Here is a 23,926-nt window from a genome sequence, read left to right as displayed (position 1 = left end):
ATTTTGACAGCATTACATTTAATAGGGATGGAACTTGCTATTTTTCTGATTTAGCCATTGAATAAATATATGGGGTCCATTAGTACTGAAAGATACAAGTTGTTTGAATGACATGAAAATACAGATTGTTTCAATCACAGTTTTGAATACCCTTTTTGTGTCTCTCAGGACTGTTCCATTTTATGACTCTGTTAGTAACTTAGTTATTTGTTAGAGGTGAAAGAACCTTGGTTTTGGGTGAGCTACTATGTTGATGCTTTGGTCTGATTGTATGGTCATAATTCACTTTGAAAGTAATTAGACACCAGAAATGGCCAATTTACATGCTTTGACACAGGGACACAGGATTCAACAGTGGTTTAACTGAAGAGTCTTTGTCCATGTATGACTAAGGGAGAACTTGGAGCTGCATAAATATTTGCTTCAATTTTATGATAAGTAAAACTAAAAGCTATGTGGTGAAGTGATATAAAAAGCAAAGAAAACATGGAAGAGTGAATTAACATGTATATTTTTAAATGTGTATCATCAAATCTGTGTTTTTGAAAAGTCTTTGAAAAAAAAATTCTTCTAAAATATAGAATGGTAAAAATATGACTTTCCTTAGTTTAAAATATTACAATCCTTTTTATGATTAGAAATGTGATTGTGCAGTAAAAAACAGAGCAAAATATGAAGGCTTCATTGACTCAGTACTTCAGTGCTTTGATTTATGTTGCTCCCAAGACTTGCCTTTTTGCTTGAGGAAAGCCATGTTGAAATATTATATTTGAATTGGATTGAGTTATAGCTTTTGTCGGTTCTTTTGATCAGTAGTAGCAAGGGTGCTCTAGACTACTATGCAAGTTATGCTACCTTTCAAATGAATAGAAATTTTTCAATATGTATATGGATCAATTAAAAAAAAAAGATTTTTGTGTTCTTTTATTTTTTCTAAATCCAGTGAAAGTCACAACAATGCTCTAAGAAGTGAAATAAAAAAAATTCTTAAGAGAACAAGTGTTTGGCTGACTTCAATGTGGTACGACTAAATTCATGAGGTTAAATTCTTGACAAGAAGTCTGCATACAACATACTTATTACATCAAATTCTACTTGTCCCCCATATCACAGTTAAACTAACCCAGGACTAAAACTGTTTAATGAAATTTTATTCTAATATGACATGCTTTAAAGCTCTTTAGACCACAGCCATGGTAAAAAAGTAATAAACACATGACCAATACTTTGTGCAATACATAGGCACAAATTTGTGTCATTATTTTACCCCTCACTTTCCATCAGGGTGAAAAATTGTGATGTAAATGACCAGCCTGTGGTAAAACAGTGATAAAAGGGAGTTTCCCTGAAAATTGCTTAATTCACTCACATCCTCTTATTTCTGATATTATTGGTACTTTAAGGAGTCATAAGATTTGAGGGAATATATTCTCACATGTTTATGGTTACTTTCATAACAAGAAAAAATATTTTCAAGATGTTTAAATTACTGTAATGAAATCAATATTTTATTCCAAAATTACCATTTACTCCTAGACACGCTGACATCTTAATGTGAAGAAATAGAGGAAAGAAGTGAAAAATCAATTCTTTCTTTATTTTTTTATTTACTAAATGAATCAATTCATATTTAAATGCATGGTTTTGGAAATTAATAAAAAAAAATACTGTTTACTTTTCAAAAACTAATTTTCAGTTTCATTGATTGAAAAAAAAAAGAAAACAAGTAGCTACCGGTAGCCCTGCAGCTTTTGAATAGAGTAGGGTATTAATCTGGGTTAAAAAGGGCATTTCAGTGCATTAGAGGCAACTTTGAAGGCTTATCATGCAAGCAATATATATTTAGGAAAAATTGATTTGATAGAGCAAGGGGTTATAAAATCCATCAATAAGGGCAGGTCACCTGCACCTGCTCAAAATCACTCTGCTTATTAGTCAAAGAAATAGGGCTAAATTTTTCAATTAATTTTTCCTGAGCTCTGTCTTATCAGCTGTGCTATATGTTTATAAGTTGTTGTACCAAAATATCTTTCTGAACTTCAAATAAGTCTTGAAAATGAAACCTAATGTGAAATCTTGAAATTTACATTTATTTGGACCTGAACAGCTGATGCAAAACACTAGGAAAAACTTGAATAACAACTCAATTTATTTACATTTTTAAGTAGACAAAAGTATATGTGTCATTTCCCTTATTTTGTTCGTGTATGCAAAGTAGTACATATAGTGAGATCAGCAATGACTTTTTTACCACAATGTATTCGTATTTATGAACATAAATCTGTACTAACATGACATTGGATCAGATGTTTTATGTGTTGAAAGGATTTTAAACATTAGTTTGTTCATTCAGCAGAACTAACTATCAAAAATATTTTATATTTTTTTTTCAAGATTATGGAAAATGTGATAGAAGTATGAATTACAATTTGTAATAAGATGACACTGAAAGCAAAATCTTTACAAATATTGACATTCATCGAATACTAACATTACCATTTACATTTACATTGATAAATAGCTGAAGTAATATGAATCTGTAATTAACACACATTTCGTGCTACTAGTGTCAAAGGGGACTTTCTAGACCTTTATGGGTAGTTATTTGTACTTTACTGCGATAAAGTGTAAGATTAGAATTAAATCTATGAAGTGGTTTGTATCAGCAAGTTTTTTTTTCCCACTTTAAGTGTAGTGTCCATGTCATTTTATGTAATTGTTTGTGTATTGAAGTGAGGCAAAGATGTAGGGAAAGCCCCAATGAGACATCAGTCTTAATTGTACAGTGAGATAATTAAGGGGTAGGGTCAATTAGACACTGGAATAAGCTCAACTTTAAGCGAAAAGTATTTGATAATCATAATATAACTTTGTAAACATGCTGTTTGATTTAGTATATCTTAAATATTTTGCATACAATAACTATTCTAAAGTCCTTAAAGCTTAAAAATAGTTGTTTTATGCAAAATGTCTAAAAAAAAGTGCTTGACTTTGTTATTTCGACCATATTTTGAAATTGTAATGAAAGTGTCTGCAAGTGGGTTTCAAAAAAGATGTTTTAACCATGAGTTGCTTATGAGTAAAATTTGAATTGTAATAGTTCAAGTAATAAATGAATAGACTTAAACCTTACAAATTTTATAATCTTAATTTTTCTCACTATGAAGATGGTGAACAAATTTATTGGCTTCATCAAACTACAAAATGGGCCATTTTTCATCAAAATAGGCTATCATGAAATACTTTAGTGGATCCACATTTCTGAAAATATTTTATGTTGTTGGGCCTGAAACAGGCCTTAATGACGTCCCTCTCTTAATAAGAAGGAGGTGCTGAATGGTCATCAGTGTAACAATTAGGACACATGATGCGGCAAAGCTTTTATTGGCCCTTACCAAAGTTAACAAAATTGTAAGGTCATGTATTTATTGTCTCTTATAGAGGGTAATAAAAATTAGAATATGTTGTAAATAAATAGACTGGAATATATACATATATTATATATTAGAAAATGTATCATCAGTTTTAAATGATGCTCAGCAAAGTGTGATGTTATATTGACATTTTTACTGTTATTAGAAGTCATGGTTTTAGAGATAAAACATATGTTTTCTTCTATATGTAAAACAAAACCTATATAAACTGACCCTGAACATGTATACAAAGATATTTGGACTTTCTATCGGACAATGGTTTAAGTACCTATATAATGTAAAAATTAAGTGTCAGTCTCTGTAAGAATCAGGCAATTGGTGGCACATCATTTTTCTAAATTTGGTCTTTTATGTCTCAAAAACAGTCAGTACATTTAGAAATCAACTGATAAGCTATTTAAATTTATTCTTCTGAAGCATCTATGACATAGATATTTTTTTACTGTTTATATAAGGAAAAGGTACTGGAAAATTTTCCTGCCATTTTTCCATAGTGCATTTCAACTAAATTTGACCTATTATTATCTTAAAAAGGCAAGCTTTACAAACACTTTGATGGTTGTTTCTGGAGGTCATGAGGTGTAAATACTTGGATAATGCAAAAAATTCTCTGTTTTTTTTTATTTGTGTGTCACACCTTATACAAATTTTGCCTGATTCTTAGACAGAGAAGTACTTAAGATTTCCTGGTTGCATGTCTAGTACAACTACCTAGGGAAGTTCATCAGGTAATAGTCATTCAATCAAGGCCAACTTTATTGCCTGAAGTTAACTATGTTACTAGCTGTAATTCTAATGACCATAAGATAAGGATACAATGGTCTTAGAACATGTAGTTAAACTACAAAAATACATAAATTTCAAGGATGTATCTTTTTCATCATCCAAGTATTTGATAAAACAGAAGATCATCCAATTATAGTTATCTGATTGTTGGCTTTCAGTTGTTATGTATTGTTTCTTTTTCTTGCCTATATGTCTATGAAATTTTAATACATGTATTGACAATTTACTTGGTCTTACAGAAATAAAATATCTTAGCATAGATAACAATTCTATAAAATATTACTACCCATAAATTATCTAAAGCAGCTGATTGCATTTATATATTTAAAAAAATTTTCTGTACATTTGGGTCTATATTACTCTGAGAAATTCTTCCCTGTAGGTGAAGTTTAGGGCTAAAGATTTTTTTTTTTTGTGTTTCAAATATATTTCTCCAGTTAAAAGGGCTCGACACTAATTTTCATTTGTTTTGTGGTCAATAGGACTACTTCAAATGTAAAACAGATAGTCCTCAGGTGGTTATGACAGTTCTGTTTTAGATCTTATGAAAAATAAGGCAAAATTTAGATAGCCCATAAAACTATCAAAGAAAATTTTCAAGTAGTCCTCTCCAAAATTAGGGTGGCACAGGACTACCGGACTACTGTTAGGTTCAATCCCTGGGTTAACCAGATTACTAATAATTTGTTGGTGAAAAATTATTACAATTGTTATATCACTTGATACCAGTAGGTTGTTCTGAGATTGAGATCTAAGTTTACTTTACTTTTTTTTCTTTCAGGGCGATCTTGCCAAGAAAAAGATTTACCCAACTTTATGGTAAGTTTACCTTTTGCTGATTAAGTTGAAATTTTGTGAGCAAAAATTTAAAAGTGACATGATTAAAGCATTGAGAAAGATTATAAAATCTATGTTCATTTTGCTTTATCCTTTCATGCTAATTTTCTATTAGCAGAGTCAGTTTGTACTTCTGTGAGGTTTATTTTCCTAGAAAAAATGAAAACTCTTTGGAGATATTTGTGTAGCATTTACATCTCATTCCTTAAGGATATTCTGCATATAACTGAAGTGTGGATTTTTAATCCATCAAAAAACATGACCACCATTGCTAACAGTCGAAGGAAGGGGTAAAAAAAAAATCACTTAAATCTTTATAAACTGTTAGGTTTAGGAAAATTTTAACTGGGGTAAGTGTTTAGCATGATGAGGTCTTTATTTGATCAAATTTTTGTGTAAACCTGTTAAGCCATCTTGCCCTTTTTGAATGATTTTTTGCTATTTTTTTAATGTTTTTACTTTCGAAAATCTTTTCCATTGACACTACAAGACCAATCAGAACCAAAGTTGGTATGAATGTTTATTATGGTATTATGCATAGAACTGATATGGGAATTTTTGTTCCATGGAAAAACGTGGGCACTGTTACTAAAATAGGACATAGAGATAGGACAGAAGTCTTTGCATATATATATATCTCAAAAATTGTTAGATTTAACAAATTTCTGACATGGAGGTAAAAGTGTTCAGCATTAAAACATCTTTGTGTAGTTATTTTTTCATGTGAAACTGAAGCAATGATGGAATTGTTACCCTTTTACATTTTTTCCCTGTTTTTAATGTTATTACTTTCAAAAATCTTTTCCACAGAATCTACTGGATGGAATTCAATGAAAGTTGATATGTCTGTTCCTTAGGTATGGGTTTTATGAATTTTTATCCAAGAAAAAACATGGCTACTTTAAAAAAATAGAATGTTGCTTTAAGATGCAGGTGTTTTTAATGTTATTACTTTCAAAAATCTTTTCCACAGAATCTACTGGATGGAATTCAATGAAAGTTGATATGTCTGTTCCTTAGGTATGGGTTTTATGAATTTTTATCCAAGAAAAAACATGGCTACTTTAAAAAAATAGAATGTTGCTTTAAGATGCAGGTGAGCAATTCAGGCTCTGTAGAACATTTAATTTCATTATCAATTTGTGAACATGAAATTTTTGACATTATTAATTCAATTAAGAACTGTTCAAAATGTCAGAAAGTGTATAATTAGCCAAGTCGACAACAAACAACTATCGAGTTTCCCAAACAACAATTGCTGGAGAAGCTGACTTTCTAGAGACCAATAGAGGAGGCAGATAATGTAACAGAAACCTGGATTGAAGGGAGATTTCCACTATCAACATGGAAGCATATCAAACTGAGTGACCAAGGACCAACATGCAATCAGTTAGATGACTGGCATAATAAAGTGAAGACAGCACATCCTTCCACTATGTTATAATCCAGAAGTGCAAAAAAGAGCATGCAGCAATCGAGGTAAAGCTGGTGCAGTCCCAGGGTGCAGCTGGTGGTAGAAAAGGAAACCCAAAAAGAAGTACCGAGAAATTGAAGACAGACTCCATCATCTGAAAACCCAACTGACTACTGGTACATACAGAATAGAGACGCAGCACCATGTGCCTGTACATCCTAAGGCTTGACTGATTATTTAGTGCTTATAAACTTATATTAATGAAATATTGCCGAAATATTGTTCATCTTTATGCTTTAAACATGTATTATTTTAGTTACTTTATGTTCTTTGTTGTTTATGTCTGTTTTCCATGTCTGGTTTTTGTCCCTGGATTGCATTCTTTTGATTACCACTATAACCTTGGTTCCCTTGATTACTCTTTAATGTTCTTGTTACTCTAAATTGCACTATATTATGTTTATTGACAACTTGTATCATGTGAATAAAGGTTTAAAATATCTGCCAAGTCCATCTGACAGTCAATATGGAATTGTAAAAAAATACAATATAAAAAACCAATTTATAAGATTTGAGAAAAGAAGACAGAAAACTAATCCATAATTTCTAAAAATAACAAGAATGAACCATCCAACAATATAATTTTGAGTGTTATACGTGTACAAAAAATGTAGCACTGAATTAGATGTTTACATAAGTTAAAATTTTGCATTAGTTCACTCTTAATCCACCAAGGCAAAATAGGAATAATTTTTATTTACCAAATTTAAGGCAAAAGGGAAACAAACCTTCAGAAGTATCAACTCAGCCAGCTCATAAAATTAGCACAAAGGCAATATTATTTTATTCTGATTGTCAGAGAATTACTTAGCACAATATACCCAGTATTAACTTATTATATAGACACAATTATATTTCTTTTCTTTTTCTTTCAAATACTTAATTTTATATAGCCCTTAAGATAAGGTGAAGATTGGCTTATAATATTTTATATCAGAATATTATAGGTTTAATGGAATAGTACTAGATATGCAGTGCTACTATGGGGATTTTTAACGTCCTTGACTACACTTACAAGTCTCGCACGGACAGAGATATGCAATGAAAACAATGAACTTTTATGTATGCACATTTGTCTCTATTTTGTTTTAGGTGGTTGTTTAGGGATGGCCTTCTCCCTCCAAAAACATACTTTATAGGTTATGCCAGAAGTAAAATTACTGTAGAAGATATAAAGAAGAAGTCTCTTCCATTTATGAAGGTTTGTTTGGGTTAAAGTAAACTTTAAAATAGTTCAAGGTGTTATAGGTCATGGGGTCAAACCAATGGGATATAATGTTGTGATAAGATCTAATTAATGATATTTCACAGGAAATTTGAAATTATTTGTGGGTATATAATTTTATTTTATTTATAGAAATATATTGGAAATAATTCCCATGTATATGTTCTTTTCCATTAATTAGATCGTTGGAATTGAAATTTAATTGTTATGCCACAATAAAGTAGCTAAAAAACAAGAGAAAAATCAATGTATTTATAAGAGATGAAGTAGATGAAATAAAAGCAGTGACTATATGTTTAATGTATTCTGTTTGAAACTGACTTTCACATCAATGTCAGCTTGTAAATTTTTTGTACTTGTATTTTCGTTAACTTCTCAATACAGTGTTAAATGTATAGTCGGTATTTCTGAATTTCCAGCACATGTATTTCAGATTAACATGTATATTTCAGGTGAAAGATAATGAAAAAGAAAAACTAGAACAATTTTTTAAACTGAACGAATATCAGGCTGGCAGTTATGATGGTCCAGGAGATTTTTCCAAACTGAACAAAGTCATCGAACAAAAGGGAGACTGTAACAGATTATTTTACTTAGCTCTGCCACCTAGTGTATATGAATCAGTGACATTGAATTTGAAGGCTACATGTATGTCAAAAGGGTAAGTTTACAAGATATAGTTCATTAAAAGATTCCTTTATATACTTACCTTAAGGTAATGTGACAGTGAAACCAACCTGTATCTACTCTTAACCTCTTTTGGACAGTAGTATCCAATTCTCGTCTACGTAAAACCACTGTTTGACATACCTAATTTCCTAATACATTTAAACTGATCTGAAGGAACTTTAAAAATTGTAAAATGGTAAAAGCCATATTGGACAGTTAAATCCCGTATTTGCCGGCTAAATCCTGTATTGGAGCACTTCTGTGTTTTGTATTTTATTGGCAGTTTTGATCTCATTTAGGCTAATATTCAAATGTTAGTCAATAATGTGTATTATTACTGCCTGTATGTCTGTATTCACCTGTCTTCATCTGAATTACAAATATTTGGCAGCTTCATTTAAGAGTCATATTAATGGGACAGCTTTTATCTTGATATCCATTGGAAAGTTGAGATTTTACCAGAATGAGTTATTTGTTGTATACCCTGTTTTGAGAATAACATCTCTGTATTAGAAAATACTAATACAATGCACTTTGATATACTGCAGCATATTTGCAATTCCTGTGTTATTTTAAAATTCATCATGCTATCTTTACTTTGGTTTAAAGAATAACTTAAAGAGGGAGGGTAAGGGGCATAACTCTTGAAATCAGGGATATGTTCGTATCATATTCAATTTCACTTAAGTCTTTCAAGCTTTCCTTTGAAACAGAATGAAATCAGTCGAAGTTACTTTTATGTTTTAGTGAGAATGATATAAAATGGTGAATACAAATTCCAATTATTTGTAAGTGTTGTGTTCCTTACCCTATGTCTACCTTCTTAAATCGTTACATTTTTCCTTTTTATCATTTCAAAATTCTGTGAATGTTGATAATGTTACATATGTTCTTTATTCTAGAGATAAATGGACAAGAGTTATTGTAGAGAAGCCATTTGGTAGAGATCTGGAGTCATCAAACAAATTATCCAATCATCTGTCAGCATTGTTTAAAGAGGAGGAGTTATATAGAATAGATCATTACCTTGGAAAAGAAATGGTGCAGAATCTTATGGTTCTTAGGTATGGGAGACATGAATTTTTTATACCGTAGATGTTGAAATTTTTGTAGGTGTTATTTTTTAAAATTTTTTAAAATTTAAAAAACCGTGTTTGGTACTTACTGTTTAGTTTATTAACGATAGTTTGAGTAAATCTTTTTCGATCTTTTTGAAATTTTAACACATTATTTCTTAGCACATAGCAGAGATTTCTCTTGTTTTTGGAGGTTTTTGCCAACTGGGCCAATTTGAACAAAACTTGATGTGAATGTTTCATAGGGTATTCTGCATAGAACTGGTGTAGGGATTTTTTTTCCTTTGGAAAACATGGCTGCATTTACTTAAAATAGAGCATGGGGGTCAGACAGAAGTTTTTCACATATATCTCCAAAACAATTTGGATTAGCAAAAATCTGACAGTGTTAAAGTGTTCAGCATGATGAGATCTATCTGTGGTCAAACTTACTTTAAATCTGTTTAGCCATATTAGTTTTTTTGCTAATTTAAATTTCATTTCTTTCAAATACCTTCTCCTGTAACACTGCAGACCAATTTGAACCAAACTTAGTATAAATGTACCTTAAGGTGTTTTGCATAGAACTTTTGTGGAGATTTGTGATCTGTCAAAAATCGTGGCTGCTGTTACTAAAAATAGAATATTGGGGTCAGACAGAAGTTTTTCACATATATCTCCAACTGTTAAGCTTAGCTAAATTCTAACATAGGGTAAAATGTTCAGTATGATGAGATCTATCTGTGGTGAAATTTGCATGTAAATCTGTGTAGCCATGTTGGAATTATTGCCATTTTTTCGACATCTTTTTGCTATTTTAATATTATTACTTTTTAAAATTTACTACTGGACTTAATTTGATGAAAATAAATTTGATTGTTCCTAAGGTACGAATCCACACTACTGCGGTCCTAACATGCTGCATGCTTCGAGGCTCTTTATTGTGATATATGTTTTTCCAAGTTAGTACTATTTGGATATAAATTACTATGTTCATATTGAAGTTGTACGTTGTATATGCTCAAAGTCATTCCACTCTTGGTATATTGATTACAGGTTTGCTAACAGAATATTTAGTCCTGTGTGGAACAGGGATGGAATAGCTTCAGTAGTCATCAGCTTCAAGGAACCATTTGGTACACAAGGAAGAGGAGGTTACTTTGATGAATTTGGTATTATTAGGTACTTTAAATGTTATTTCTAGTTTCTGGCATTTTAAGAAAAAAGGTAGCTGAAATGTTCCCATCAATCTTCACTGAAGCAATAATTGAAATTTGAAATTTTTGAGTTATTTATCACATTTCAGTTGAAATGTCTAATTAAAATAAACATGTACATTATTTATATAGAGAAGGCTATAAAATGGCCCATTGAAATTAAGTTTTATTAAAAAGTTTATACTGTCCTAGTATTTTACCATGAACTAATATTTTAATTCTCTAGAAATCTGAATAGTTCAGCTTTATCAAGCAACAATGCCCATTTCGTATAACCTAACTTAGGATTTTAGCCATGCCCTCTAACTACGGAACTACTTCAGTGGTATCCCAATACACTAAAAGCATACATGTGAATTACAAATGGTGCTATCGATTTGATGAATGACAGTATTGATCCATGTTAAAAATGTTGATTTCATATTAGAAAAAACAATTTTTTGTTATTTTATTTTTGTTTTCTGGTGTTTTAGAATTAAAATATAAGAATTGTTTTCAGTTGTTGGTTAAATTATTAAAAACAAAACTTTAAATATTGGTGCCAATCAAGGTAGATTTAGTATTCTGCCCTTATTCAGTCAAAGGAATTAAGAAAACTTATTTACAGGACAGTCGGACCTGTAAACATCTTATATTTACTGGACAGTTGGACCTGTAAATATCTTATATTTACAGGACTGAACACAATTTTACAGGACCAAATCAAAACATGAAAAAACTCTAAATATAAGATGGGCTCAAAACAAGAAAGTATTTAAATGGTATAATTAATTTATTCTCTGGAAAACAAGAAGATCATTGATCTACAGCAAATTCATCCATTTCATTTTCATCATAAATGCCAGTTTTATTTTTTAAATTTATGTACGAGACACTTCTTTACCGGTGATGTATTGAGTGACAGCCAAAAGACTGGAAGTGATTTCGAATGAAAAGATAAAAACATTGATCAATCATTTCATACATGGTCAATTTTAATTCTAAAAATAGTAGAATGCATCAACTCAAGATAACAACACAAAAGGTCATGATATGCACATAGTGTATTTTTATTTTAAAAATTGTCCAATGCATCAACCAGAGATCACAACAAAAAGGTCACGATATGCAAAAAGCATATTTTATTCTTGGGTAAGGGCTAAAATTTCACCGGACTGTTGGACCTACAAAACTTCAAGATATGTTGGACCACAATATTTTTTGCAATATTTTATTTTTTTTAATGTCAGTCATTACACAATTAGATATTTAAACTTGTTAGTTGTAATACTCTCTTTTTGTTGCAGGGATGTTATGCAGAATCATTTAATGCAGATATTAACATTAGTGGCCATGGAAAAGCCACCAAGTACTGATGCTGAAGATATTAGGAATGAAAAGGTTCTTATTTGTGGTTCTGATACATATATCAATACCAAGAATCTTAATAAGAAAAAATAATTTTGCATAGTTTGTATTTTTATTAATTTGTTTTATTTTTTCCAAATAGCCTTTAGTTTTCTTCTGGTTTATATACTGTGACAAGAACAAAATCCTGCATACATATAAATTCCTATATTTAGGCAAAAGTAGTGTTTTATCCATGTTTGTCAGTTGACATATCGCAACCATAGTATAATTCATGATATACCGATTTTTGCTACATTTGTTGAGTACAGAGATGCATACAAATAGTACCTGTAATAACTATTTCTCATTCCCTTCTTTTCTGAAACTTTTAGAAACAAAATCTGTCAATTTATCAATTGGCCAGACCCTAAAAATTAGCAATAGAAAATAATACAGTAGTGGATTAGAAATACTACTAAGTTTAATGTTTTCTACTGTTTCAAATGTAAAGCATCTCACAACATATAAATTTATGAATGTTTTTTTCAGGTCAAAGTATTGAAGAGCATCCAGCCCATTGATATTAAGGATACTGTATTAGGACAGTATGTAGGTAAACCTGGGGGCAAAGGTGATGAAGCTCAGGGATACCTTGAAGATCCCACTGTACCAAAAGGTAAGACGAAGTTGTATTAATTGCTTACTTATATTATCCTTTCTCACCCCAGTAGAGTGAAAGAAAGAACTATTACTTGAAACTAAAGTTTTGCATGCTGTTAGTGGTGTTAACATCAACCATATTATTTCAAAATAAGATATTAATGGTCATCTTCACTCAGATGGTTTTCTTCTTTACCTTTTGCCAGCTCAACCAAGAAAATGAACAGAAATATATGAATATAGGTTTTTTTTGTTTGTAAGGTCCTAATAATTAATTAATTGTTTCCAATCACCCAACCTAATCATCATTTTCATGTCAGTACTTTAGAATAGAAAAAAATATAAAAATCCAGTAACTTGAAAAAAAAAACACCCCTTGAGGTAGATATTACCAGAGTAAGGTCCCATAGCAGTCTGTACCATCAACTCTTTCAGCTACTAGCCTGATCAGTCAATTTCAATAATTTTTTTCAGAACACAACTGATATTCTCAGATTTTTCATAATCCAAATTGATTTTTACTAGTATCATGCTTCAGGCTAGTGGCTAAAGGCACAAACCGACATTGGAACAATTGTTGTCATTTATAGTGGACAATTTGTACCTGTTTTAAGTTAATTAAATTTACTTCTTTTACATGCTGTAATTTTATAAAACCTAATAGTATTATTGATACAAGGATTGTGAAAAAAGGAAAAAAGGATATAAATTAAGGGAGGTGATTACATGATGTGAAGTTCAATTTTATTTTAATTGGTACATGTATTTCGATGAAGCTATCAATACACATCAGGTTACACGTGATTTTTTTTATATTATAGGATCTGTTACACCAACTTTTGCAACAGCTGTACTGTATGTTAAAAACGAGAGATGGGATGGAGTCCCTTTTATTCTGAGGTGTGGTAAAGGTAGGTACAATTTTGTACTTTATATATCATCTTTTAAGATGAATGAAGATGTTAGGGTAAAAAACTATTTGTCTCCCATGAAGATTATGTTTTATTAGGCTTTTTTTTTCATTTTCTCATGACATCCTTGTCCTAAGTGATAATTCAGCCGAAATACAGACAAATTTGTCAATTTTTCTTTTATTTACCCATGATCTACTTATTCAAGTATCCAATGAAATTTCATTTTTTCCTCTAGCCACAAAAATTGATATCCACCTAAATAAATGAAAACACAGTATTATACAATGTTATAATTCAGATTTAGATATACATTTTAGGAATAACAATTTTTTGTCGTTGACAAAATGATTATGACACTTTTCTCTTCCTCGTAGCACTCAATGAAAGGAAAGCAGAGGTGAGAATACAGTTCCGGGATGTTCCAGGTGATATATTCCCTGCTGGAGAAGTGAAGAGAAATGAACTGGTGATACGAGTACAGCCAGATGAGGCTGTTTATCTTAAAATGATGGCCAAGACACCAGGAATGTCATTTGGCTGTGAGGAAACAGAGCTGGATCTCTCCTATTCCTCCAGATATAAGGTTAGTGTTGTTAGAATTTCACGGAATTTGCCACTGACCCAGTTGTGGGATAGGGGTACCTATTTTGTGCATGTTTTGTATCCTTAATTCCTCCTAAATTAAATGATGAATGTTTACTAAACTTTCATAGAATTATAAGTCAGGGAATGTCATTGTTCTAGGGGTTTTAGGGGTTACCATAGCATGGATTTTTCCATTAAATAGGATTTGGGGTACCCATTTTGCATCTGGGAAACATTTATCATATGAATAATGCAATGTACATCTTGTTTTAACTTACGATTTAAACACCTTTAAGGTTCATACATAGAAGCTTCAAGATTAAATATGAATTTTGGAAATTTATGTTATAGGTAAGAATAATAGGGTCTTCCCAAATCCCTATCAATCTTGGATTTCTTACATGAGTCCAAATTTTCTGAAATTCTGTCTTTTGCACAAGCAGAGTACAGCAAAATGAGGGAAAAGACAATGAATTTCTGAGTATAAGCACCCATTTCTTCTAAAAAAATGTTGCATTTTATATGCAGTCTATTGAAAGTCAGGGAAAAACCCCATCACTTTCCACAACTGTCATTGTGACATTACAGTCCAGAATCACATGTGCCTGTGATGTAGCCAGTGTTTGACATATACACTGGCTATGGTTACAGTTTGGCCATGTGTCATTTTAGACAAGGTAATGCACAGCTGTCTTAATGTGTTGTCACATGCAAACAGAAGAAGGGGATACCATTGTTCAAGTTACGGTCATTACAATTCTTGTTTTAAAAAGTTTTTATCAAAACAAATTAATTTATTTTATAAAGTTAAATTTATATCGAAAAAGCAAAGTTTCACCAAACAAACAAAAAAAATGATGCCTAAAAAATATGTAAAGGATATACATGTAATTTCACTTATCAGTATTGTTTGGAATTTTTTCTTGGGTATCTAATTGTTTTTATTTTTTGTTTTGTTTTAGGATCTGAAGTTACCTGATGCATATGAGAGGCTGATTTTAGATGTATTTTCTGGTATCCAGATAAACTTTGTTAGATCTGATGAATTATATGAAGCGTGGAGGATTTTTACACCTTTACTACACAAGATAGAAACAGAAAAACCAAAACCTATTACATATGTTTATGGAAGGTAAGAGAATTCCTTAGATGTATACTGTACTGTGTTGTAGTTGTGTTTGACATGGCTGTTTATGTATATATTCTTTTTCATTTTGCCATTTAAGAGATAGCTATGTATGTAATTTTATGTTTCATAGTTTTAATGGAATTTAGTGATGATTTAAAAAAAAATATTTAATGGTTATAACAAGTTGATTGAATAAATTTAATAAAACTTATGTGTTCAGATATTATTATCTCATTTTTTTCAATAGAAAAAAATAATAAGCAATTAAAAGAATTTTTCAGGTTAAATTCTGATTTTGGCAAAACTAATATTGAAGTGTCAATAGTAGAACAATGCTGTAACATTCAAATCCAAGTACATGGCCTTAACGTGGAAACTGGAGATATTGAGAGATTATTTATACATCAGCAGCTTTATATATGTTTTATGCTACCAGACTATAAGTGTACTTCCTTTTTTAATGTCGTGTTTTAGATAAACTTTCTTAATTCCTGTTGACCTGCATGTAAAAGGAATGCAATGCTATTAACATCAATTTTCTTTACCTGGCTGCCATTTTGAATTTTCATTTTAAAAAGACTATTAGCTGTTAGTTTTCCACTGGTTGTTAATCTCACACACTTATTCAAATGAACATTTTTGGTATAAATGACTATAAAGTTTGTCACATATGGTTATTTTTTTATCGGTAACGGATGCTATAATAGTGTGAGATATTAGCTTTTGATCACACAGTAAATGACATACCATATAGTGGGATATTTTTTGCAAGGTTCTAATTTTCACTATATTTTGGAGGTTTGGGAAATCACAAAAATAAAACTTCGCCAAATTTAAATCCATATGTTTTACATTTAACTTCAGTTCCATTAAATCTGAAGATATGAAAAAAAAGACCCTGAAAATTTGACTCTAAATTCATAGCACATATGGCGAAATTTGGCACCTGAGAAAATTACCCACTGTATGGTATTTGATATCCAAAAAGTTCAGTAATTTTGTGTTGAAATCTATTTGACATTTTCTTTTGGTATAGTACTAATTTTGTGAACTGATAAGAAATTTGGGATTAATTTTCTCCTTATATGTTTATACACATACATGATTTAAAGCAAAGAAGCAGAAATTTCGTTTATTTTTTTTTGTGACAAAAAGTTTCATCTTGCAAGTCATACCATTCTCAAAATAACTCTGACCTGTGCTTAAAAAAAAGAAATTATATTACTAACAAAACCTTTGTTTACATTTTGCATGATAATTGACTCTACCTTTTTGTATACCTAGTTTGGTGTTGGGATGTGTATTATTTGGTTTGGTGAAGTAAGTGTTGTGTTTTCTGTGTGTCCTTTCAGTCGTGGTCCTAAAGAATCTGATGATCTCGTGAAAGAGCGTGATTTCCTGTATACCGGAACCTACAAATGGAATAAGGACAGAGCTAGTCTCTAATATATGAAATAACCTTGATATTAAAGACTTTCCTGTGGACAAGAATGAACAATCTTTAACTATTGTTTGTTACAGCTTTATAGAATATTATTTTTTCTCTACCTTTGTCCATATATTTTTGTAGTTCTAGCATGGTTTTATAGTGGTGCTTTGTGTTCTCCATTTTGCATTATTTTCTAAGTATGAACAATCAAGTGCTTGGTAGGTATAGCAAAGTTGTGATTCCATCATTGTTTTCTTATTCTTCAATCCTATCTTATTTGTTTTTAAGTGTGAAATCATGCATGATATTGAATACTTTCTTTAGGAAAACTCAATATTTATCTTTAATATCTTGTCATAGACATGTACATATATTCAAAAGTATCCTTACTTAAGAAGTTTGAAGTTAATAGAATGATTACAATTAGATACTCAAGTGAAACATTCTTACAAATAATCTAACTTACTGTGAAAGTACTATTTTTTGTGGGATGCCGATTTTTGTGGTTTTTGTTGGTAGGCCAAACCATGAAATTTGGTTCCAAACGAAAAGGAGATTTCCATTGATAAGTATACTGAAAACCTCTAAGACATGAATTCAAGAATCCTCGAGCTTGTGTTTTGTCCCTAATCAACGAAAATTGGTATCCACGAATTAAAGTGCTTTCATAGTATAACTTCTAACTTTAGTAATGATCTATATATACTAAATACATATTGTTAATAATAATTGATAATTCTAATCAAACTTATGTTCCTAATCAAAATTTTACTTTGTTTACAATTTCTTTTTTTATAAGTTTCAATAATTACTTGTTTAATAAAGTATAATGCTGATATAAATTTTTTAATTTCCTCGATTACGGTAAAACAAGTCTTGTACCGGTTAGTTAACTCCAGGGAGTAGAGTTGTCTTTCCTTGATTACTGTAAATGACAATCACCTAACAAAGTGAACTGGACAATTGGCAAAGACATTTTTCTGTCAAATTTACCAGAAGATAAAAATACATATCATGGCTATGAAATGACAGAAATTTTAAATATTCTCGTGAATTGTCTATTTAACTACCTAAAACTTTTCATCAGGTAATAATCAGACTTTATATTCCGTGAAGTTTACTATATCACTTGCTGTAACTCTATGAAAAAAAAAATCAGAAATAGTTGTGATGCCTTATGAATTATTTTTTTAAATACCGTAGTTATTTTTTTTAAGTATGTATTAGCGCCTTAGTTTCAGTTGGCATTATTTGTATTTTTTTTTCTTGCGATGCAAATATTTAGTGTCCACTTGCCAATATTCACTCCATGTTGCAGCGGTTTGATCCTTAGATCATATACAAGTCAAGTAGACTCTTACATCAATAATACAACCTATGAATTCTTATTTAATGCTAAAATGGATGTGGGTGTAGCATACAGAATTTACCCTACACATCTTGTTTAAACTATAACATGTATACATGTGCTTCTTGTAATTTATACTAGGCTATTTTTGTGATGAGTTGCTACATGTAATTTATTTTCCATGACTTCCACTGCCTTTTGACAGAAGAGTATAAATGATATTTTTTTCAGAGAATCATATAGCACTTAAATTATATCTTTGTTGAATTTGTAAAACCTTTATTATTAAAAGTTTTTATTGAAGCTATGATTTTCATTTCATTATCATTATTACACCATCTGCTTTGGGTGAAGTATATATTGATCACGGTGTCAGTCCTTTTATCCATCTACAATGTCCTCGCTACAATTTTCTCTGCAACTACTTATCACAGCAACTTAAAAAGTTGACAGAAGATTTATATAGGTATGCCATTTTTGGGGATTTTCAGTTTCAGACTTCAGCTATACCAGCTTTCTATTTGATGAATCTGTTTATGTTCTGACCATATTGTATTTCAAAATTGCTATTATGACCAGACCTCCCTATTAATTGCCCCAAGTTTATGCTGAAGAAGAAATGGTTTTAGAACTTTGCTCTGTCTGTGATACTGTCGACTGCTTCCCATATTCCTAATTGTGTTTTTTTGCCAAAAAAGTGAAGCATTGCTTGATTTATTTGCATACTCAGATGGAAGTTTTAATAAAAAGAAGACATATGTTGAGGTTAAAAGGTCAAGGGTTAAGTTCACAGATTATTAATTGGTTTCCATCACATTCCTTAGTTCAGCTTTCCTTGATGAATTTTAGGGGAAGAAAAGTTTAATAACAAAGTTAACATAAAGGTAAGTAGGTCGAAGGTGCTGGTATTTTTTTTTGAGAGACATAGACTTCAATATTGGTAGTCATTGTATGTTTTAAATTGAGTAATATATTGGAGATCTATTTTTAGTCAGAGCAATGTGTTGAAGATGGGTGATAAACCCCCATGGATTCTGTTCCTGCCATATGCTAGCAGATAAAAAATTACCTGTCTCAGTGTGTCAATTTGGTTTAAGGAGATAGACCTAGGGTAAGGGATACAACTTGTACAAATCATTGGAACGTTTGTATTCAGCATTTGACATCAATCTCATGTAAGCATCAAAGTAACTCCAACTGATTTCATTCTGCTTCAAATGAAAGCTTGATAGGCTTTGGTGAAATTGAATATATTACAAACATATCACTGATTTCAATAGTTATTTCCCTTACCCTAGGTCTACCTCCTTAAAGCATTTTTTTCTATTGGTCTCATCTACAAAAGCATGAACTATTTATCAAGACATTTTCAAATAGAATTGTACAATGAATGTTTGCTAGGAGATACAGTGCTTCAATTAATCAAAGGCATCCTTGAATCTTAATTAATACTGCGTAAACTTGATCTTGAATAAATAACCATTTTTCCACATTTCCACTTCTTTCTTTTGACAATGTTTTATTGTTTACTGCTTTTCTGTTTTTCCATCTGTTCATCTATCTGTCTACGCATCAAAATTAAACAAAAACTCAAAAATACTGAAATATATATACATGGTAAAGTTTAATTCTTATTTTTCATTTCTGAGTTATGAGATTTTATGCACCAAACAAAATTGAGGCTGGTATGGATACTGGTAGAGCAGCAGAGCCTTTTATTATGAACACATTGATGTGAATGAACCAGGAAATTCATTACAAGGTGTATGATAGGGCAGATTACCCAGCATCATATCTTCAAAAATTTAGAGTTTTATATATAACAATATAATGAAACTTTTAACACAACTCTTAGAAATCATTGGAACATTTGTATGTACCATTTTACATCAATCTCATGTAAGCATCAAAGTAACTTGGACTGATTTCAATCTGTTTCAAATGGAAGCTTGGTAGGCTTTGGTGAAATTGAATATAATACAAACATATCACTGATTTCATCACTGAAGAGTCATTTCCCTTACCTTAGGTCTACCTCCTTATGTGCACAAGAATTTTAAGTTCTTTCATGGTTCATGGAAATAGCACACCAATACTTTACATAATGCTAGACCTAGGTCTAATGTTTTTATCATTTTTTTTTCCAGTCGAGGTCCAAAGGAAAGTGATGAACTCTGTCGGCAGCGGAACTTCATTTACACAGGGACTTATAAGTGGCAAAAACCTGATGGAAAACTCTAAGGAGTAGGATGTCAATTACAGAAGAAAAGTGCTATTTTGAAAGGCAGCAGTCAAGTTGTTAAGAAATATCCCTTTATGGTGATATGGTGTTTGGAATAATTTGTCCCACCCTTTTAAGATATATCATACCTTTTTTACTATGTGTACACTATAGAAAATGTTTTATACATTCTTAATGTTGAAGGATATAAATCAGAATGATATTGTTAGATACATGTATTTATTTTGTTTGTTATATTTTTGAACAACATTGTATACCGTAGATTTTTCTTGGTTATCTTCACTAAATTATTTTAATTCTATAATCAGCTGCATAAATATGTGGAAATATACTGGTATTTCCATTTTTAATTTAGTTACTCTGAGAGAGTGAATGAAAATGCAAGACAATTTATTGCTTGAGCAGTACTTTGGTTAAAATTACATAACTGATTTTGTCAAATATTTTGATTTTTTGCAATTTTGAGAAAATTTCCGTACCAGTATTGTTAAACGTTCCATCTTTGGTATTTATTTTAAATCAGTCACATTCTTTGCAAGATAAAATGTCACTATTATTTTTAAAATTAATTGTATTGAGGTATTTTAAAAATTGCCTTTGTGCTAAAATTTTATGCATAAAACGCTATTATTTTGTTATTATACATCTCCACAAGCAAAGTTTTTTTGTTATTGCCTTCATTTTCCACCTTAAACATACAACAGGGTATTTACTAGTATAATTTAGGTAAAAATACATGTATATTGTATATTTTCTGTCGTAGTCTACATTTTTTTTTGCCAAAACTTTTGTTATGTAGTGAAATTTGTCTAATCTTGAATAACATGACCAGAAAGTTATGTTAGATAATGCAGGTTGTTGAAACATACAGGTTGAAAAACAGTAAAGAATATTAGGCTCTAGTATTCCAATTTTTAATCACATATATGGCAAGTAAAATTTCTGTTCAAATTTTATAGTGCTCATACAATCAATGCTCTTGAATTTTAAAAAAAAGATGCCTTCCCCTATGAAAATTTCCCCCTTTCTGTCCCGAGGCACTTTTTTGGAGATTGTTTTACAATATATGTTATCATGATTTTGATAGTATATATAGTTAGTAAATCTCAATTGTGCAGCTGGTTAGAAAGTAAATTTTCACTACTGACTTTCCTGTAGAATGCAGAAAATTTCCAAAACTTCAGAGCATTGACTTGGTTTTTTAATGCCCTTGACTACTTTTTTGGGTCTCACACAGACAGCCCAATTTTGGTTGGCTTTCAATAGATGTTAACTTTATATTTATGTTTTTTTTAAATAATAAGGAAAATTATAAACAATATGAGTAATGAGACAATGAGTAAATGAATATTGAAAATTGTAAATTAGACAAAAATATGGAATGAAAAAAGTAGAAAAATAACAGTTTGTTTCAGTTGAGTATTGACCTGAGTATCTATGAGAGACAGTATAGACAGGTTTCTGGAATATTCAGGTGTTGGATTAGACAGGTTCCTCTGCATATATGTTTAAGTACTGGAATCTGTAAGAATTAGGCAGATATGAAAAATAATGAATCACGCTCAGAAAAAACACACAAATTTGACAAGATTGACACATAGTTTGTGGTCATTTAAAGACAAATTGACAGGTCATTCATTGTAGAAATGTCAGAGGATACTGAACAGCCAGTTCAAAGTGTTAATTGAATGATGTTGGAAAAGTGAGTTATCTCCCTGTAAAGATGAAATTGCAATGCATTTCATATACCCAGTTTTTTATAACTCAAATTACTGACACTTTAAAAAAGGAAATGAATTCAGAAAACATTTTAAAAATGACTTTATGGAAAGATCTGTATGTTTTTTTTTTCACCTTGATTCAACCACTGCCTGATTCTTACAGAATGGCACTTAAAGTTACATGCATAATGTACCAATTAGGACTCTGTAATGCTCAATTTCTAAGATATCATTTCATACTCTATATTTTATATTTTTACAAATGTAAATGTTAAGCCTCAGTAATTTATTGTTAATATTTATTCCTATTTTTTGCCAAATTTTATACAGTTTTATGATGTTGTATCTGCCTTATTTTATTGAATAATTTACTATACTGTAAAAGCCAAAATTAATTATAGTGTTCAGTTTGCACCGTTTTCTTGAACTATAAAAAATTAGAACATTAAAAATAATTCATTGTTGTTACATGTAATTAAAACATGGTATACATGTACTTTACCATATCATAAATATCAAAGACATATTGTGCAAAAAAAAATTAAATTGAAAGTTCAGTTAATACATTTATGCACTTTTAAGAGGGTTTGGCAAAATTTGTTTATTCTTGGACATTTTTATAATGAATATTATACTTTCACATTATGTGTAAAAATTTTGCACTTCCTTAGGAACTTGAATTTATGGTGATTAGCATAGTATGGCGCCATGGTAATATGAACCCTATGAAAATCAGTACTTACTTAGTATATGTTTTTTTCTATCAAGTTAGGTCTTTGTTGTATGGTGTCTATGGTTTTGTTGTAGTCTTAAATACATGTTTTATACCAGAGACATAGATATACAAGAAATTTGCGACTAACAAAAATCTCATATTAACAGAGACTTAGATATACAAGAAATTTGCAACTAACAAAAATCTCATATTAACTAACATGTGGCAGGAAAGGAGACCTCATACTTACTAAATCAACAATGACAACTTGACTTTAAATGATCATAACTAAAAAGGTATTGCGAATATTGAAATAAAACCTTCAGTTTCCCATTCTACGATATCTTAGCTTCAAGTTCATACCATGTTTTTCTTTCACCCCCTCCCAATTTTATGAAAATTAAAATAATTCAAAATTAAATTAATAATTTTCACTTCAACCTATCACAGCTTTTATGTTTCAACAAAAAATGATTAAATAAAATCATCAATTTCCCATTTATTAATTATTTCAGCTCATTTCTTCAAAAGGGGAAAAAGTAGTTTAATAAATATAAGTAGAAAGGTGAGGGAAAATTGTTCTTTGCCATGTGATAATTTTATTGATAAACTGGCTAATTTTAGAACAAATTTCTTATCTCTGTGTATAACATGTCTCTATTCATACTTCGAAATGTTTTTTTCCACATTTCAATGTTATATATACTGAAGTTTATAAATATGTATTGCACACCTTGTGTGTGTTTAGCCATAATAGCATTATAGGGCATTTTTTGTTCTTACCCTTAAAGGAAACTAGAAACATAAAGCTGGTTACTGGACTTTCTTTTAAGATATATATATAATTAATGCTAGTCATGTCTTTTATATTAAACATAAAAAAAGTTAAATTACTTGTTGCAATCAACCTTTTTGTCTTAAATGCAGGGTGTCAATAGGCACAGGTGACATATACTGACATCAGATTTAGCTTGGTGTGGAAGAAGAAAATATTCCTTGTTGAAATTTATACATATATCAGGCGTGTTCAAAAACTCTGTTGCAGTTTTTCACATAATTTTAAAATCTACAGTTACACTGATATAACTCCATATGAACTCATATCTAATGGAAGCTCTACTGCATCAGTTTTTATTATGTAGCAGTCTTTATAAAAA

The 23,926-nt window shown here is 30.4% G+C and overlaps 1 protein-coding gene across 4 annotated transcripts in view; it reads left to right on the top strand.

The window, feature by feature from the left end:
- LOC148628033 (glucose-6-phosphate 1-dehydrogenase-like) overlaps positions 1 to 23,590 on the top strand; it is a 29,343-nt gene extending 5,753 nt beyond the window's left edge. For 2 of the 4 annotated variants that reach the window (XM_088583659.1, XM_088583686.1), the window contains 11 exons: positions 5,002 to 5,039; positions 7,624 to 7,732; positions 8,209 to 8,417; positions 9,328 to 9,489; positions 10,537 to 10,662; positions 11,984 to 12,077; positions 12,576 to 12,702; positions 13,508 to 13,597; positions 13,975 to 14,183; positions 15,148 to 15,317; positions 16,667 to 18,394. In XM_088583659.1, coding sequence (XP_088439785.1) covers positions 5,002 to 5,039; positions 7,624 to 7,732; positions 8,209 to 8,417; positions 9,328 to 9,489; positions 10,537 to 10,662; positions 11,984 to 12,077; positions 12,576 to 12,702; positions 13,508 to 13,597; positions 13,975 to 14,183; positions 15,148 to 15,317; positions 16,667 to 16,760 — 1,428 coding nt within the window. In that variant the 3' untranslated portion in view covers positions 16,761 to 18,394. Of the gene's footprint in view, positions 1 to 5,001; positions 5,040 to 7,623; positions 7,733 to 8,208; positions 8,418 to 9,327; positions 9,490 to 10,536; positions 10,663 to 11,983; positions 12,078 to 12,575; positions 12,703 to 13,507; positions 13,598 to 13,974; positions 14,184 to 15,147; positions 15,318 to 16,598; positions 18,395 to 20,238 lie in introns of those variants that run through there. The other 2 variants (XM_088583669.1, XM_088583677.1) reach the window with 2 other exon arrangements.
- Positions 23,591 to 23,926: the final 336 nt, after the last annotated feature.

The sequence above is a fragment of the Perna viridis genome, chromosome 1, assembly GCF_037379345.1.
Source record: "Perna viridis isolate PV_CMFRI_1.1 ecotype Kerala chromosome 1, ASM3737934v1, whole genome shotgun sequence".
NCBI lineage: Eukaryota > Metazoa > Mollusca > Bivalvia > Mytilida > Mytilidae > Perna > Perna viridis.
Note: the sequence above shows the minus strand (reverse complement) of the source record. Positions and strands in the feature narration are given on the sequence as shown.